The sequence below is a fragment of the Lasioglossum baleicum genome, chromosome 12, assembly GCF_051020765.1.
Source record: "Lasioglossum baleicum chromosome 12, iyLasBale1, whole genome shotgun sequence".
In the NCBI taxonomy this organism is placed as follows: domain Eukaryota; kingdom Metazoa; phylum Arthropoda; class Insecta; order Hymenoptera; family Halictidae; genus Lasioglossum; species Lasioglossum baleicum.
In genome coordinates, this window is record NC_134940.1 from 7,811,814 (window position 1) to 7,831,422 (window position 19,609).

General features: G+C 39.6%; 1 protein-coding gene across 1 annotated transcript in view; it reads left to right on the top strand.

Annotated features, from left to right (window-relative positions):
• LOC143214593 (tRNA dimethylallyltransferase) overlaps window positions 1-19,609 on the top strand; it is a 96,684-nt gene that overhangs the window by 15,566 nt on the left and 61,509 nt on the right. The window contains exons 2-3 of the mRNA XM_076435825.1: window positions 7,526-7,666; window positions 8,115-8,404. Coding sequence (XP_076291940.1) covers window positions 7,526-7,666; window positions 8,115-8,404 — 431 coding nt within the window. The remainder of the gene's footprint in view (window positions 1-7,525; window positions 7,667-8,114; window positions 8,405-19,609) is intronic.

The window sequence follows — 19,609 nt, forward strand, 5'->3', positions numbered from 1 at the left end:
TGACGTTAAAACGAGAACTTCATCAGTAGACTGCGGATTTGATGCACAATAAAGGTTGTCTTCTAATCACGGCAAATATTTGTGGCCTTATTATAGCCTGTATAATTATCGACTCATTTCTGTACCGAAGGTTTATTATTATACTAAAAAATGTTCGGCCATCTAGGTCGATCGACGACTGTGCGTTGCCTCGAGGATTACGAGTTTGATTTGTGACACCGGGACAATCGCGTTTGGAAATCGTTCCATTGAATAACTAATTAATTCGTGGAGGATGTCGGGAAAGTCGAAGTGGGCGAGGGAACGTAGCATTAGAGATCTCGCAGTTAGAGTGCCGGCATGACGGCGAGGTAGTCCGTGGTTTTGCCACAGATTAACGTTGGGTATTGATCTGGTATAATTAATTTTGTACCTCGCTTGGTCGCCTGAAGTTGAGTAATATGGTTGTCGGCGAATTTCCTTTGTCGAGCGTGTTCAGAAAATAATGAAACACGGCAAAGTCCGTGATTCGATTAAGGGTTCATGTTAATCCGACTTTTAATACAGTTCCAGTTCATATTTCTAGTTGCACTGTTATGATAATGTAGCGCTAAAGTCATGTCCAATTGAAGGTGAACATCTACTGTAATTTTAATAAATATTTCATTATTGCGGGTTGTTAATAAGAAGTATATGCCTTTAACCGAACCATTACAATGTGGACAAGTCGTTCTTGTAAATCAACGTACCGTTTTTTCGTAAGCAACGTATGTACAACAAATGCACGTATCTTGACGTTCCTGCGGAAGATACATAGTTTAAAATAATGTTAATGACGAACTTCCAGTTCCATATTTTCAACCGATAGCGTCACGCTACAATGAATGATATGTATGTATTCTGAAAAGAATTACGGACAACAGTAAAATGCATCTTCAAGTAGAAACTCGATTGGCCGATAGTTTACAGACATTTTCTGTTTTCACTTGACCGCTGTTTCTCGGTATCCGGCATAATGTCGACCCTATCATGAGCTAATCTGCGACAAGTATCCGGCAAAAAGATCTCTCATAAAAATTCCTTCGAATTGGAAACGAACTTTCGGAATTTGTTCCCGCCTAGAGAGAAGATGGCCGAGGCGATCGGTAAGGTTCTTTGATCTCTAGGTAGTCGTGTTTGATGAATATTAAAACACCAAGGGTAACGGTGCGTTCGACCCAGTTCTTCTAGGAAGCCGCGAATGATATCGCAACATCCTACCAGCCAGGCATATCCTTCGGATGTCCTGAATAATTCGTAGCTCACAATCACAAGCGATTTTGGTCCCCCGGTTCGCCTAAATAATTCTAATGCCACCGCTGCTCAAGTCTGTACACGTGCCATTATGTGCCCCCGTGTTTTCTACTGATCAAGTATTCTATGTGGACCCTTCTTTCCTTTGCTGATTTATTGACCCTTCTCGAACTTGGCCAAGTAGCACGCAGCCCTTATAAGGGATTCTTCTGTCTACCATAAGAACTCGGTGCATACATATTTTAATCCATTCACACCTCGAGCGTCGAGATCAAACGAATACTTCCTTTCAGTTTTTCGCGAAAAGTTATTCTTGACTTTTGTTTTATAGATTTATGAATTTCTTCAATTAATATTGAGGACATTAGTCACGCGCTATCGGCTGAAAATAGAAATAAATATTCCAAGCTGAATTCCCGCAGGCTGGCTTTTACGTTCAAATCGGCTATTTAAATTAAGCGGCTTCATTGACGCGTGTCTTTCGAAGATAATGCAAATTAGTGAATATAATGTGCGCGATCCGGATGTAGTGTTCATGAATAATAATCCGCGCTATTTCACAGACGGTTCTTTTCGTAAAGTTAGTGAACAGTCGTGATAGGTTATTTAACTTCGCGATTGTTCGCTGGATTGTTCGCTCTTGTTGTTTCGCGGTCTATTGAAATTTCTTCGTTTTAATTATCGATTAAGTACGAGCAATTCAATGGCTAAGGAGCCATTACTTATCACCAAACTATGTTATCGTCAACCTTCAGTCGGTATCATGGAAATGTGGGAACACTTTAGCGACCGATTTACGATATAAAGTATCTTTGTTAAAGCGCGATTTAACTTTCAAATCTTGCCTTTCTTCGATTTTATATGGGCGACCCATTGCGTCACTTGATGGAGACACGGAACGGTTCGAATCACTTCTGGTCTGCTTTAAAGTGGTCACAGTTATAATATTTTGTCTTACTTGTTTATTAATCTCAGATTTCTTAGTTTGGAGATCGAATATGAAATTTCAATATGTCTTTTGAAAAGAATAATTCAGATAGAAAAGGACTGTGATAAACCTGGTCAGCCTCGGTTCGAAAAGTGGAAAGTTCGGCCGGGAAGAAGCGTGGTCAGCTTTTAATTACATAAACGCGTCTCAATTACTCGGTTCCGATAAATTTGATTCAATGAGAGAGGCGTTACGGCGTCTTCCATCGTTACGCAAATTCCCAATCAATTTCAGGCGTGACTGCATCCCGGGCTAGGTGATTGTAGACATTGCCGCGGATCGGTTAGCTGTGTGCACGCGATAAAATTTCAATCGACGCATCCACCGTAATTGCTTCACGATTTGCCGGTAACTCCGATAATTACGGTCTATATCGGTGGGAGGTCTCGGCTCGCGATACCTCTTAAGCGATATCAATAAATCATGACGCAGGATGCTTGCGAACGCATGAACTTCCTTCTAGTAGGCACGGGGAGCACTGTTACAGCACAGCAGATTTCTCGGTTTCTCTTGGCCGACCATTTCCCATAAAGTACCCCCTATTCTTTGCGCCACGGGACGACAAAAAACTTATCATTATCAAGTCACTAATAATTGTTATTAATCACTAGACTGCGGATTTTTATTTTTATCTATCTGTAATGATCTTAACACTAGACCTACCGACACTTCATGTATACCTATTCCTACCGCGACCGGTCAAATGACCGGTTTTTAAAACAACTTATACTTTTTAATGTAGAATAAAGATAATAGCCAATTTGACAGTATAAAAATATAGTTTCTTTTATTTAGAAGTATAAATTCATACTCTTTGAATGTCTTGACATTTTGGGGATGAATATTCAAAGGATAAAATAAACACTAAAATATACAAATTTTAAAAACGGTCATTTGAGGAGTTCAGTTTTTATAATTTTTCAACAACTTTGAATTTCATATACTCAATTTTACTATTAATCACTAGATAGAACTGAGTAGATGTAATTTCAAACAGTGAAAACATTAGAGGAATTTAAAAATACTGTTATATTCCTTTCAACCTATTAAACATATTTAGAAAGAAAATAAATTGCTATTTCACTCCAGTTTGTTGCAAATCAGATAAAAAATGTTTATTTTGCATAAACATCCGCTGTCTATTAATCACATTAATCGCGTCTATGAATGAAATAAACAGTCAGCTATGATTTGGTAGAGCAGCAGCGATGTTTTGACTGTTAGTGCGTCCTCTCCTGGTTTGCCACCTAACCAGGGGACCTTGAAGTCTAGGAACCCAATCGAGCCTGGTCCTCTCGTTTATTTGTGGTCACTCGATTTGGGTCCGTCTGGATTTCTAGAGAACGGATCCGGCGCGCGAGATCTACCGGGCCATCTCCGCAGAATCGCCTCGTTGACGAATCTCCTGCAGAATGATGAACGAGTGAAAGAAGAGCGATGCTTTCGGCCCGTATCGCTGAGTGAGATGTAGATTTCGACATCTGGGTCGTTATGCCATTAATCATGTATCTCCGACATTTTTTGTCTGGAAATTATATAATATTCGCCGGTGGTGAACGCCGAACGTCTAGATCGACAGGATCCCAAATCATACGAAATTCGCCATTTAGAGTTGTCCAGAGCTGTCAGCGAAATCTTTATGCAAAATGAAAGTTTTCTACCTATGTGTAAATTGCAACAAACTGAAGCGAAATATAAATTCATTTTCTTTATTAATATGTATTGAATTTATGGTCCTAGATTTATAAATAATTACAACTTTTACTATACATACAAAGTTCACTTTACTTTAAAAGAGATGCGCGGCCAAAGGACGCCTTTACTCTGCGAGTCGTTCAACACGAATGAATACACAAGAGCCGTTGGCCGAATATCAGTGGACGCTTTGCAACAAAGTACATAGTCTTTCCTACTTCCGAGCCTCCGCAGTTTCGTACTGCGTTGATACATTCTTGCAGGAAGAAAATATACGAAATATCCAACAACGTATTTAATAGGTTGAATATAATATAACAGCATTTTTAAATTCTTCTAATATTTTCACTGTCTTAAATTGCACCTATTCATTTTTGTCATAAATTCATAAAATCCGCTGTCTACTCATCAATGCAAATGTTTCTAAACGTTCTCTTCCAGAAAAAATTCGAATGATCTTATTCTTCGGGGTGTTTCTGATACCGTATGACGTACGACAATCTGGTTTCAACCGTCGATCGTTAACAAGTTTACAAATTGATAACGGCGCCTATCGAAGAAGTTCGATGCGCGTTTTACGATCATAATTAGGCGATTAATAACCGTTGATTAAACGCCATGCGAAAAAAACGACCGTGCGATTGGTTGCGACATCGCGATCTATATCGCAATTACAAATTCGTTATTGAAATGTAACGACCGCGTTTCGATCTTTCTCCTTGAACTTTGCTGATACATACTTGCTCCACGTGCTACTTGAACTCATCCACTTTCTTTCTTCGTTTGATTTATCATTACGTTTGTGGCCGAAGCAGCATCCAAAAGTGTAAATAAACTACTGGCGGAAAGAGTTCCTTGTATATCCGTCCATCAGCTGTGTTTCTAAATACGAAAATGTTTACAATGTGTCCGAGAATCCCGGAGATCTTACTTTGCTACATACGTTGCAACGTCACTTTGTTTCGCTTTTTAGTGTTTCGCGCTTTTAAATCGCCGCGTTCTTCGTCGTTTCGGTTTTCCAATTGCACGCGCACCTTCGAGAACCTTATTAGATATGTCCTTTAGAGTGGTAAATCGACGTTATGGTATTTTTCTATAAATGTTATCTCGGCGGAAGTAACGTGTCGCAGTGACATTTTAATTTCTCATAGATTAAGTAGGTTGCGTGTCTGTATGCAAAATTTTTCTTTTAGAGACATACCTGTGCAAGAACTTGTATACTAACAGCTGCTGAAATTGAAGTTAAATATGTATCACTTTTATGCTTTCATTTTTATAAAAATATCAGATTCGATTCCAGGGGGCAAATATGAGAAATAAATTTCATCGATGTTTTTTTCACACGGGACTCTGTATTTTTATCATCATGGAGTGATAGTGAATATCAAGACCAATTCAACGACCTGTCGTATCGAGACCTTCGTGTGATCTTGAACGCGAAGATAGTCCACGCGAATGCATATTTTTATGAAGTGCGGATGGAGAAATTAATTGCAGATAAAAATTCCTTTGTGATTAAAAATACATAGACATTTTTGTTATTTATTTTGTGTTTTTTACAGAATGCATTTTTACATTTGAAATTTTTACGACATACTTTATTATCTCGTTCGTTCGACATCTCGTTCCGTATCAGTTAGTAAGACCCCTCAGAATCATAACTTTCGATTCATAAATCAACGTCCGAAGAATCGTTTATTTATTCGTGCCGAATCGGCACCGTTTCGACCATTTATTGTAATATCTCTTTTTTCACTAATTTATAAATATTATCGCTGTGACTTAATTTCTTATTTGAAGTCACGTGAAGTTCACGATATCATAGGTCACTAGGTTGACCTTGATTTTGACTATCACGTAATAATGATAAATATACATATATTGTCTGATTTAAAAGACTTTTTTTCACTAAACTGATCGCTGCTTAAGAAAAACAGACTGGAAAGAATATAAAAATTACGATTCTTTGAATGTTGATAACCATTGAAATTTTTATCCTGGCGTCGGTGGCCTTTGAATGAAACTTTTCTTCGTGTTTCTGTTCAAAGGGGTTGTGAAGCGAATCGTTCAGCGAGACGTTGATAAAAAAGGTTAATTAAGGTTGAAGACGTGGCCATTCAAGTTACTTCAGCGCGAACCGTAACGCTGAAAACCTGTTTGTTAGTTCAGTGATAGCGTAACTTAACGGAACATCGGTAATATAAAGTGCAAGATTTTCGCGATGCACTGAGATTGTCCGTCAGAAAATAGTCGGCCAAAGAAACAAATATTTTTAAAATAAATACGTATCAAGGTTGATTTATAATATCTGTAATGAAATATTACGTGCAAAAATAAATATTATACTGCGCTCGACTTCGTCAGTGTTGCCACCTGTCTTGTTTCGTGAATAAATAATGCCGCTCGTGTCTGAAGACTAATTATTGCGTGTGGTCAACTTTGTTAACTGTGAAAGTGATCAATGTAGCTGGAGGAAATTTGTGTATTCGAGATACAGGATACTTTAAGATAATTTAAGCATCCAATTAATTGCTTCTTTCACCAATTTAAGATTCATATTAAGTTCTTCCGTTAATGTCTTGATGCAATAAGCCATTAAGTAACGTAGTTCTTAACGTTAATTAAAATTCTTCGTAATCCCCAAAATTTGGTGATTAAAGTTCACCATTCGCCTGGATATTTTCCCGTTGCATGTCTTATGTAATATCTGGAACTATGCCGCTGATAGTAGTCATTGAAATGGAATGAGAATTGCATTGCGCCGATTATATCATCGAAAATATTCAGCGTTTCACGCAGAAACGAGTTTACCTATTTTGCTGCCGGTGTTTTGTGTACGAGAGTCATAGAAATATTGTAGAAAGCGATCGCCACTGGCCACGAGGATGTCAAAAGTCTTCTCATCGAAAGATAAGAAAAATCAGCATGTTAACCACTTCCTGCGATTTCCTTTCGTTGACTTCCTCGACTGGCAGTGACACTTATCAAGGGTTAGACTGAAACGACTTGACAGAATGGGGGCTTGACAACGCTGATAACTAGCACGGCACCGACCGTTTGATATTTCCTGATCCAACTTTCTACATCTTCGGCTTCATTCCACGATCAGCGAGAACGAACAGACGATTTCTTACGTTGCCGAAATGCGACGCATTCGCATAACTGAATATGCGTGGCTGCGAACGATTACCTGGACCAGAAGAAACTTATTGATCGGCGATCGTTATGTTTTGCCGTGCTATCGTTTGGCAAATGTCCGGCTGCAATTTTAGGCGCATCTGTAATACGTTGTCAATCATTCTGTATTAATGGCACGCGGAATTACGCAACGGAGAAAATAATTATCATAAATTCAATCATGAATGAATGTCGAGGGACGAAAAAGTGGTTCGAAGAAACCAGATGCACATTACATTATTAAATAACGTTCGGATGTCAGCTTCTTATGCAGTGATTCATGGTACAGTTAGTATACAAGGATAGGGTTCGTTCGGTGTGATTTTATTGATTTTTAATGTACTATTTTTTTCCTAAATTATTACATTGTAATTTTCTGTTTCTTTGTCGCAGCTGTACAAGAGCCTCGACATCGTCACAGCCAAAGTAACGAGAGAAGAAAGGAAAATGGCGCCGCATCACATGCTAGACGTCGTAGACCCTCTGATTCCTGACTTTACAGTGACGCAATTCCGGGATATGACCCTACCCATTGTAATTTTTCCTCCTTTCACATTTTACCCAGTCTTGTGTTTACCGCTATGAAATATTTTCAATTGTACAAAATCAAGCATCTAACTTAACACCGTATAAAGGAAAGTTAAAATGTCTTGGTAATCGTAGTTGCATACTAACGTTCCCCAATCGAAGAATAAGAAATAACCTGTGTGTTTGTGTGTTACCTATGGTTTTTGTTTAATAGTGCTTATGGTTGTTTATCAGATGACCGCGCTTACGTCTCGCTTGTGGTCCGTTGCCACAGACATGATTTCGTTTGCTCCGAATCGATTGCCTTCGTAAAATTAATTCCTAGAACGAAGCAGCAAGATTCCACCCGCAAGACCATGAAATTAATAATTAGACACGGTCTTTAATAGCGATCTTCGTTCCTGTGCGTCGTGTTGAGCCTCCCTCGAATGTCCATCTGCTTTGACCAATTTAGATAGACGACCTTCTGGCCAGGAAAAAGCTTCCGATCATTGTCGGCGGGACCAATTATTACATTGAGGCTCTTCTGTGGAATATTCTGATGGACGATCCGGAAACAGTTGACGATTCGACGGATAGTCTGTGCACTGAAGAGACGTGCGATGGCGGGAACAATAAAAGAGTGAAAATCGAATGGGATCGGACTGCCGAGCAGAGCAACGAGGATCTTTACAAGAAGTTGACGGAGGTCGACCCCGAAATGGCCAAGAGGCTACATCCCAATAATACAAGAAAAATCATTCGGTAAGTGCGATTGCATGAATAAAACATTTATATCTTTTCGGAATTATTTTAATAATCTAAAAATATGATCCAACAGTATTTTTATTCTATATCTACCTGCTGAAATTAAGTACTAACTAAACTAAATATTAATTAACCTCTCATAAAATATGTGTACGAATTGTAGAATACAGCTCTCACGCATCTTTAAAATGATTTACCCCAATCAATAGTACTAATCACATTAATTTCTCGTCGATAATCGCTGTAAAAAAACTGAACAAACTAATTTAACTTGAAAATTTTAACGCTTTTCGCTCCACTCGACTAAACAGATATATTTATTCATGTGATCTTACGTTGACATTAATCATTTCAGTGTTTCAATATTTATTCTGCTTCTAAATGAATTGTTTGCGCTAATTAAACATGGAGTACAGTTCAACTATTCCGCGGGCTTTCCTTTGCAAGAATTCAGTTGGAACCGAGTAAAAGTTTATCCAGAAATGGACAAGCCAACGGTGTCATTGTCAGATAACCTCGCCACACGGTGATTTATGATAAGGTATCGTGAATTGTCTTCGAGCAATGATTTAATCATTCGAGAAGAGGATTTGGAACGTTATCTTATCCGCGCGTGACGTCTGCTGATCGATTGATAAATCAAGATCTTGTGAAATGTTAAATCAATAATGAAAATCTATACGTAATGATACCGTGAACGCGATCGATCGATAATTCACAGTATATGATAATGACCGGAGATTTAATGATGCCTCGCGCGTATAAAATAGTTACAAACATTAATTGTGTTTTTATATTTCTAAAAGAGAGATTCGAATTGTTTTTACGATTTACACTGCCACGAGCAATTGTGCGAAACTGTCGGTCATAAATTGCTATCCAAGGCCGCATATTTTTTCGCTAATGTTTTTTAAACCCTGACTTATTGACTTTGCACAATGACTGTTTTAATAACATACAGAGGCGCTCGACCTTGGTGTATGAAACGGTACTGCAGCTGTAAATGTTATTTCATTTTTCTCTATCCATGAAGCTTTATTAATATTTTTACTTGAACATTTGTTATTACTTTCGTACTTGTATTTTTCAATCAAAGAGGAAGAACTTGATTTTGTTACCGATTTGCTTCAGTTCCATATCTAACCTAAATCTAATCTAAATTTAGCACGTTTGCTATTATTAGCATTATTGCTAATTACGCTTCATTACCAGTCCGCTTCAAGAATATTGAAAATTGCTAAATGGCTGGAAGCAGTTCTTCACAAATTTATTCACACCGACTGTCTGTCATGTGTGCATATTAAATGATTTGCTTTAGACGTATGTTTACTAATCAAAAACTCCTTTAAAATGCTGATGAACTGTTCCCCGTATTTTTCATGGAATTGGTAGATGATAAATTTTCCGAGGCTTATATTTATCATTTGATTATGGCATAATTTTGTTTTGTTGTATACAAGGTGATTCTGAGAACTGGGACAAGTTACTGTTCTTATTTCAGTAATAATAGTCCTAACTCCCTATGACCTTATTTTTTATTGTGGATACACCGGTGCATCCGTCGAGATGTTTGAAATAAAGAAAAAAATGAGCCGCAAAGACATTGTCGACGACTGTAATCGACGCAATTACACCGCGCGAGAACAAGTGCATTTAAAAACGACGAACATTTGCCAAGGATAATTGTTTGCCGGTGGTTCTTGATTTCGATCTCGGCACGAGAACACCTCGAGCGGTTGGTGTGATCGACAGTGGTCAATTAGGGCAGGGTAAGTGCGTTTTCGGACAACCTTCTCCGCTTTCACAATATGGCCACCGGAGGCAGCTGTCGGCGTTGAGGCTTTTTCCGTTGCAAAGGGCCTCTCCGCGAAACGCTTTCTTTTGTGAAAAGATGCGGATCTCAATGAAAGATTTGAATCAGGTTAAGTTGGGTCAAGCAAGCCGAGCAAGGCACCAGGTGTTGAACTTTCCTTTCTTCTGGCAAAGGGATTTGATTCGACTAGGAAATACAGTGCTCGCTTTCATAGGTCCCTTCAAGGCCGTAGGGATCGTTCGTGTAATTGTTGCTCTCGTAAATCCTTCGCGAAAGTAGAACGTATTTTCTGCATAATAGGAAGCTCGATCTATTGATCGCCGCGCGGCGCATACAAAAATTCCGTTGCGCTCGGTTTCTTCGAAGAGTTTTCTGTTCTTTGTTAAGGTATATTACGTGTTTCACACTCTGCAGAACGGAACAGATGTTTTCCAGCGCAGTTACGTGCTACACATTTTCATTTGTAGACAAATTTCGTAATTAAAAACTAGTAAGTTCGAAAAAATTGAACGGCCAATCAATGTTCTCGTATAGAAGACAAAAATCTATGTCATATCTCGTACCATCCGGTCACGTTGTTTCAGAAATAAATAGAATAATAAATTATTTGGATCGCGTCTGCCCTATTTGAAGACTCGGAAGCAACTTCCTGTGAAAATGGTTATCCTTGTCCGGTCGACGTTTGATCGTTTTCTATTTACATATTTATACCTTTGGTAGCATGTGTACATAGTATGATTGTAATTATCTGATTGTAGTATGATTGCATTCACAAATTTTGAGCTATTAAGCGCCTCATTGCCAGTAACGATCAACTTTCATTATGACAGGCCTGTTCGTAAAAATGTTTATATTAATATAACAAAGCAATAACTTAAAAACGTTATTCTATTATAAAGTGTGTACGAATATTAATTCATGAAGCTATACAATTTAATTTGTGAAAAAATTCCCAAAATACACCACGAGAAAAAAGAGGAACAACAATTCACCGTATTGGCATACACGTGTATGAATGGCCGTGCGTGCACCACGTGGGCCGACAGGGCCGTGTCACGGCTTCCTGGCGCCCAACGGGCGTGTTCTTCCGGAAGCCAGCCGTTTTATTAATTTCACTTGAAACGTGCGACTTCCTCGCGCCTTCTTCGTGGAGGTGTTTGTTGTTCCTAACGGTCCCCGCTACTCGCGCATTCATCACATTTTATTTCTTCATTTACGCTCCCGGCATACTTGTTTGGAGTGTTCTTGGTAGAAGAGGTACACGGTAGAGTCATAAAGTAGTCCCTTCAATTTCGGCTCCCATTGATGGCCCAACTCCGTGACACAATTTAGCTGGGAAATTATGGGAAACTGTAAATTTGCTTCCCTATTCCTAGAACGCTGTTAGGTAACCAAATTTATTAACCTGCATTGTAATACGTTAGCTGCAACGTGTTAGGTTCGAGGGAAAGTTCTGTCGTATTTTTTAATTATATTTACTATTATTCAATGATATTATTTTCATTACTTGTAACAACTTGTTGCCAACTTGTTGACTCACTAGCAACATGTGTTTTCATTTACAACTAAAATCAGCTACTTATTTAAAATACGACAGAACTTTCCATCCAACCTAATCATACACGTCATCACCGAATAATTTTTATAAATCACTTTGTAAATAGAGTTTGTACTTCAAGTTAATTTACATTGGCTACACAAATCTTTGCATTCGTCTTTTTAGTGTGCAAGTCTGCTAACATTGTGTATCATATCTTCGTTTCCAAATATTCCCGCTTTCTCCGCGAGCGTAGAAGGTTCTTCGACACTAGTTTATGGCCCCGAAGCATTAAAAGGGTCGGCCGAAAGGGAAGAAAATGAGTTTTCTGGGGGCAGAGGTAGTAAATCAGGTTTCCTTTAGCAGGTGGTCCCCTGGGTTCTACGTTGGCCGGTGCTTTTGAAACGAATTTCAGACTTTCGTGATATTTGTGACACGGCCGACAATTTTCGTATCAGCAGCTAATTATTGTGGTACCCTGTTCTTTTTCACTTTAGTCGGTCCACGGAAGGGACAATTTATTGTTATACCGATTCACGACCCGAGATAGCGAGTTTCGAAATTTTCACAAATTATTCATGACAGGATCTAATCGTTGTAGCAAAAAGTGTTAATTCTTTATTTCGAACGTCCGCATGAGCTGTCTTAATAAATTGTTGTCGAGCGCGCCGTCGTAAGTGAATGCGTCTAATACTCTCGCTGTCGATGTTACTTTAATCTATTTGTCGAAATGATCGATGATCTCCCCGGGAAAATGTGTTCCATTAATTTAATACGTCCCAACACGTGTCGGTGGCTAATGACAGTTTCAGTAACCAAGATTTGCTGTTTGATGCCTTATTTGCATATATGGTAACCGTGTAGCAGTATGTACACTCATACACTCAGTAAAATAAGTCTCCGTACACCCTTTAAAACAGAATAACTTTTTTATAATTATACCAAATGACCTGATATCTAGTAAGCAATTAGAAGCATTGGTTTACTGAATGATGTGCCAAAAATATTTTCTAAAAATTACAATTTACAGGGTTGCATGCAAAAATAAAAAAAAGGCACTTTTTAAAACTTTTTTATTTGAGCCTTCAATAAAAATTTAAAATATATGTTTTGTAGATCTATAGTAGTTACACACCTGCTGAAAACAAGCGGTTAAAAGTTAAAATAGGTGGAAATCGTAGTTTTACACGACTTTTGATCAGTCTCTGCTTAAAATCCACAGAATCGTACGTCTTTCGATGCGTGTCGTTTTATCCTGCGTCAACCGACTTCGATGAAATTTTCAGCATGTGTATAACAAACATAGATCTACAAAACATACATTTTAAATTTTCATTGGGGACCCAAATAAAAAGATTTTAATATATGCTTTTTTTATTTTTGCATGTTACCTGATCAATTTTAATTATTGGAAAATCTTTTTTGCACATCATCTAGTAAACCAATGCTTCTAATTGGTTACAAATAATCAGATCGTTTGGTACAATTATAAAAAAGTTATTCTGTTTTAAAGGGTGTACGGAGACTTATTTTACTGAGTGTATACTGTATACATATGTATATGAGTGAGTGAGTAAGTGTGAGAGAGAAAGAGAAGAATAGGAATCGCGGCAGGTGCCGCCTAATAACCATTAGCGACACCTAACTAAATTATGTACGCATTACACCGGCAATTGTACGAGTACGCGAGTATGAAAAGAGACATTCAAGTGTACGGACGTTTCAATAAAGTTGTTTAACAGTTTGCTGACTGGCGATTTAGAGTTAAAACCAACCAGTCTGTGCAGTGACGAACTGTTCTTCATTTGAATACAAGATCAAAGCATTGTATTTTAACAATTTTAGCTTACACTATAATAACTATGAATACCTAAAATGCTCTTAAAAACACCTATATGTATTGCTATCAAGCTTGTTCACAGCTTCTTTGTGTGGGCAACGCTCGAACATGAAAACACGAGCACACTCGTGACCGGTCAGCAATGTGTTAAGAACACACATATTCTTAATCGGTTTCATCATTTTTACTCGCGTCTCTTGTAGTATAGTTTGAATAGTATAGTTGTAGTATACTTGTAGTATAGTTAGAAAAAAGTTAGCGTTTCCTGAATCTGTGCTTCGGTGTCATAAGATCGCTCGAGCTAATCTGCCTGAGGTACGCAGAAATAGAGTCATACAAATTTGACTGAATTAGCCGAACTCGAGATAAGCTGCCAGTTCGCGCGAAGATTTATCACCGATCCTAAACAAATTACGTAGATCGCGGTGTTTGATTAGCATCGCGAGCAGATAGCGCAGACCCACTACATATTCAGAAATCGCAAAACTCTTGTCACGAAATCACCGCACGCAAGTATAAATCGCGCGTCGAAACTCCGCGGATTTCACATTTTCCATGTCCCCTCGACCTTAACATTTTTCTCCATCGATTTTGTCGCGCGCGTGGAACTCCTTGTCTCGTTATTGTGAATTATAAAGCGATCGACCGGCTAAAATTGGAGCCTGTGAACCGAAATCCCTCCACCACGTGGATATTGCCCGGCGTTCTTTTCTCCCGTTTTTCTTTAGCTGCTCGATGGAGAATAAATCTGCTAATCTCTGGCCGAGTCTGATCGCAAAAATTGTTTTTCACATTTTCGTACACGCTTCGTGTCGTGCAACATTTTTAATAAGAAATTAGAAGATCCAAAATTATTTAAAATTATTGCTGTTTAAATGTCCAAAATTTGTCGAGAATGCGAAATATAGTGTTCAAATACTTTCTGCATCGACTGTACATAAGCCCAAGAAATCCCTTCTGTTTGAATTGTAGCACGAGTTTAAATGGAGTAACGTTTACAGGAGAATCGCGATGAGCACTATATGAAAGTTCGTAGAAATGTCGTGGGCCAGCACGTGAAAGTTTCGTTCAGTCTCGCGTCATACAACTTTAAGTTCGAGTAGGAAATGGAATGTCCCGTCTTTATCGTGGCTGGTGTTCCAGCATTGACCTCGCCGCCTTAATAAAGTAGCGGGTTCTCGATTCGATCTGTCTGGACACGCCCAATGATCCTTTCACGCTCTCTCTCTCTCTCTCTCTCTCTCTCTCTCTCTCTCTGTCTCTCTCTGTCTCCCTCTTCCTTTCTCCGCGCAATCTTTCTTTTTCGTACCCCCCGTCATTACTTTTTATCCTCGTCTTACATTGAACCAGTACCGGAGAAGTAAATTTCGAGTATTCCTTCGGTCGGCTCTAAAAAAGATGACCCCGTCGATTGTCCTGTAACGTTTCCTTTGTTTCCATTCGGATCTCGCTGATCAAAATATTTCAGAAATCGTTGTAGAACATGAGTGAATTAATCAGAACATACTGTGAATTGATTCGCAATTCAGTAGTATTCGAATCAAAAAGGATTTGGCACCAGACGTTCACCCAGCCTGATCAGTTGATCGTCAGGGTGGGGATTAGGCGTAGCCAGAACTGTAGTCCCCTGGTGCCGAGTCTTTTCTCGCGGGGCGCACAGTACAATACTCATCGGTGTTTTTGCAGCGCGGGGTGGAATCACCGGTTCATTCCTTTGGCTTTCTCGAAAGATATCCCTGAAACACCGCCGTCGAATTGTATTCTGTATCAGGGAAACTGTAGAATAAGAAACCTGATAAATTCACCTAAGCGGTGTCCGTATATCCCTGCGCAAAGGTTTCCCTCGTCGTCACCGTGGCCCCCATTCCGTGGCCACGCAATTGCAAGGAGAATAGAATTTATAGCGTTAAGTCGCTGTTATCAGTCCTGTAAAGTGCGAAATAATGCGCACTAAAGATATCACCATTTGTCAGGGTCTACCACGGGCAGATGGGAAACTTCGAAATAAATATAACCGCGACACGGTAAAGTGATAGCGACTAGCTGCAACGCCGAACCCGCGAACGCTGTGTCACGCAGACTGCTTAATCTTTTTACGTTTTCCTCTCCGCAGGCTATGCGGGAATTTACAACGCGGCGCGTGCAATATGTAGGTACATACGTATACACACATACCTTTTCGAATGTGAATAACTCGGGTTCGTGGCGCACTCGAATCGAGCTATGGAAACGTTGCTCAACACTTCTATCAAGCGAGACCGAAAAATCTTCTTCCGCTTTCGACGCGAATTCTCCTGCTCCACCGTGGAGAAATCTGAAACGGTAGGGTTAAGCTGCTTGCCTGTTGAAATTAGTATAAGCAAATCGTTTATTTCCTTTCCCGAGTGTTATTTCTAAACGAAATCGTTCTGCGAAAAAAACGTCCGCCTCCATTATCGAAAGCGATTCCTCGTAAATCCTCGAGCCGCATCGCTTATCGCCAATTTCTTAAAAAACCGCGTCGATACAGGCGGAGGGGGTGTTCGTCGAACTTTTTCGCGCGGGATCCTAATATATGAGAATATCGCCGCGCTCGCGTTTTTTCCGCGATATAAATCGTCACCGAATATATCACCGTCTCTCTGTCAATACGCTCTCGAGTCCTTCTCCAGTGAGAATAGATTGTAAAAAACGAGGAGAGCGCAAGGCTGGACGGCACGGCTCTGCGCAAGGGGAAAAGGAGAGCGCACCCTTGGTTAGGGGATAGTCGGGGTGTACCGGAGGGTTTGAGAAGGGGCGAAAGGTAGATAGAGAGAAGTTGGCAAAGAAGAACAAAGGTACAGACACAGAGAAAAGTAAGGAGAAATATTCCGGACGCGCTCTGCTGAGACAGGTCCTTGCAATCACTGTTTGAATCTTTGCCAAACCACCCCCAACTTTTCGCGTCCCCTACTCTCTATCCGGTGCTCTTACCAGCCCCTGTATTACCCCCCTCGTCCCTCCTCAAGGTTCCCCACCAACCACCAAACCATTTCAACGTTGTCCTGGAGGCAGTTTTCCTAAACGCATGCCGATTCCGAGGGACGTAATAGGCGATTCTACTTGACGAATATACTCGCGACCCGTCCGGTCTAGACGGCATTAAGCCCCCGTCGAGCGTAAGCGATCATAAGTCCAAAGGGGTGGGGTTAGGCGAACCAGTAATTCCCTTATATTTTCCTTATGGATCGATAAGAATAAATAGAGAGTTCCTGGAAAATATTGTTCGCGGGGCTCATCCGCCGTAGGGAGCCAGTTGTATATCGCTCTCGGGCTTTTCACTTTTGCGACCCCCTCGTTTTCATAATTGCTTCGATGCCGACGCACGAACCAGTCGTGACCTACGTATAATATCCCGTGCTCCTGAATAACGGCCGAATTTCTTCGGATCCGCGATACTTCGTCGGAAATATGTAGTCAATTATGTCGCGCGGGGTGCCCAAATGGGTTCCGACCGTCTCTCGTAGCACGGAAAGGGGGAAGGTAGCACTATGCGATTTCTATTTTGGTTTTTGATGTGTCGAGTCTGGGAATAAATAGAAAAGTCAAAGGTAGCAGTTTCAGGAATTTTATGAAAACATAGTATGTAGTAGTATTGATTTCCATGCTCGAAACACTTTAGAATCATTTTAATCGACTAGTGCGATAATGATGCCGCAAACATAGCACGAGATTGTATTTACTAGTATTGCGATATCGCGATAGTACTTTGTTCGAGTTATTATCGTACTATCAGATAACGCGCAACTACCTAGGTCATCATCGCATATATGAAATGCGAACATTTTTTTTTTTATTATTCTCTATCAGTTGTGGGAAAGACATTACTTCATATAATAAATTTTTCATCTGTTGAAGAACCTTTTCAAACAATATTGTAATTTGTGTCTTCATTTCGATCATTCATACATTAAGAACTGCTCTTAATTCTCAAACCTTGTAAAATATCGAGCAAGATTCTTCGTAAAGCGTGAATTCCTCTCGTTCCACGAAATCAGACTCCTAAAATGAATATTCGACTGATCATTGCAATTCGTTCCAACATTTTTCGTCGACCGCATTTGAGGCAACTCTTTCGGTCGGGAAATTGATACTTATAAATTACTTGGTGGATAAATGCTGGTCCCCTGTCGAGTCAAGTTGCATCTCCCGGAGCCGGTTTTACAGTTAAGGTACCGGCCTTGACTCCACGAACATTCGAGAACAGGAATGTTAACAAACGTTTTACGGTTTCCTTCTGATTCGATTTTAGCAAACGAAATCGGTAACGACTCGTAACTTTGGATAATATCAATTTCGTTTCGACTTTCTGTCGCGGGATTCAATTTTCACGTGAAGCGCGTCGTTTAAACGAACAAGTTGTATAATTTCCGACATTTCGCTCGAACGAAGGCCCGACATTGCAGCGGCTCTTCGAATTTCGCTGGAATTTGCTGATCGATTCGAATATTCACGCTGGAAAATGTATTTCGAAGTAGAGCGTGATCTTAATGTTGACCATGTAAATAGAAAATGGTTAAATAGAATATTGTGCAGTTTATTATCGCGATAATGTGATTCACAAACATAACAATCCACTTTTATACCATACAAAACTCGTATAAATGAATTTGTAAAAGTTCATGAACGCTTTGTGTTCCGTCAAGGTTCGTATTAACTTTTCTCCGATGTACTTCGAGTATTTCTGTCAGAGACCAACGCGTGGGGTTACATGTAAGAACACCCGTTGACAATTTCGTTCTGTGGTTTTGATGTAAGTCAGTTGTACTTTCATCGACTCTACTGTGGTCAGAAAAAACCACGATCTTCCCTCCCGTGGTTTGTCATATATTTACCACGAGATGCCGGAGGACATATGATAAAAATATTTCACTAATCGTAATGATATAAAGTGAAATAATAATTCTCAACTACCTCATTCGAACTCGACAAATCTCCTTCAAAAATTCTTAATTGAACATCACCTCGAAATTCATTCGCCCGACGAGAATTAACGATGATTGAATACTATACGATCGTTTAATTTAAATCCGATTTCATTTCCTCTCAGAACGAATAAGAGCTTAATAAGAATCTAATTGCTCATATATCAGACAGTACGGTTCGAAATTCATAAATAATGATCTATTTGCTTTGGAGCCTCTCGGCGTGCAGCAAGAAATTATACTCCCGTTCCTGCCGTTCGATCCAATTTCCTTAATCACTAAAAAAAGTTCATCACTGTATAATTTATCGAGTACTTGCCTCCGCATAATACTACGTGTTCGTATAAAAGTTCTCTCCGCCAGGTCGATAATGGCACGGCCGACTTTTCTTCTGGATGCCGGGTCGAAAGAAAAACGCGATATCGATCTATCGATCTCGCTCTTGCTCCCGGTCGGCCGGCTACGAAAGCTGGGTTAATCAAAACTCATTCGACGGCCGATCGATTGATCTCTCTCCTGTTGTCGAATCGTAATTATCGCATGCCGGTATCGTTATGGAATTTATCAGGAGAAACACGCCCCGCCGACGCGTTACGTAAAATAGCCTAACACCGTAAGGTTTCGTGAAGGTGCGCGCATGCTCCTTCCACGGGACACACATGAACGCCACGTTCACACGTGTGCGCACGTGTCGCGGCTCCGTACCACCCACACACGGCAGATTTTCTTCTTGACCACACAAGTCATATATATCACATTTTTTTTAACCCCTTGCCGTATTTTAACGAGTCACCAGATTTTTAACAAAGTCTAACAAATATGAATGTTACGCGTTTCTTTTTAAATAAACTAAAATTTTATTAATAAAATACAATTTATCTTTATGCTAAATAAAAATTGTCTGCATCGATTGCAAGAAATAGAAACCACAGTCAAATCTGTCTTTGTACGGTTTTTTTGTGCGATTTTTTTGTGCGATTATTTTTATGCGGTATATGAATATCAAATCAGATCAGCAGGATATCTCGGAAGACGTTGTCGTTACCAAAAAAGTGTTCCTGCAAAAGTT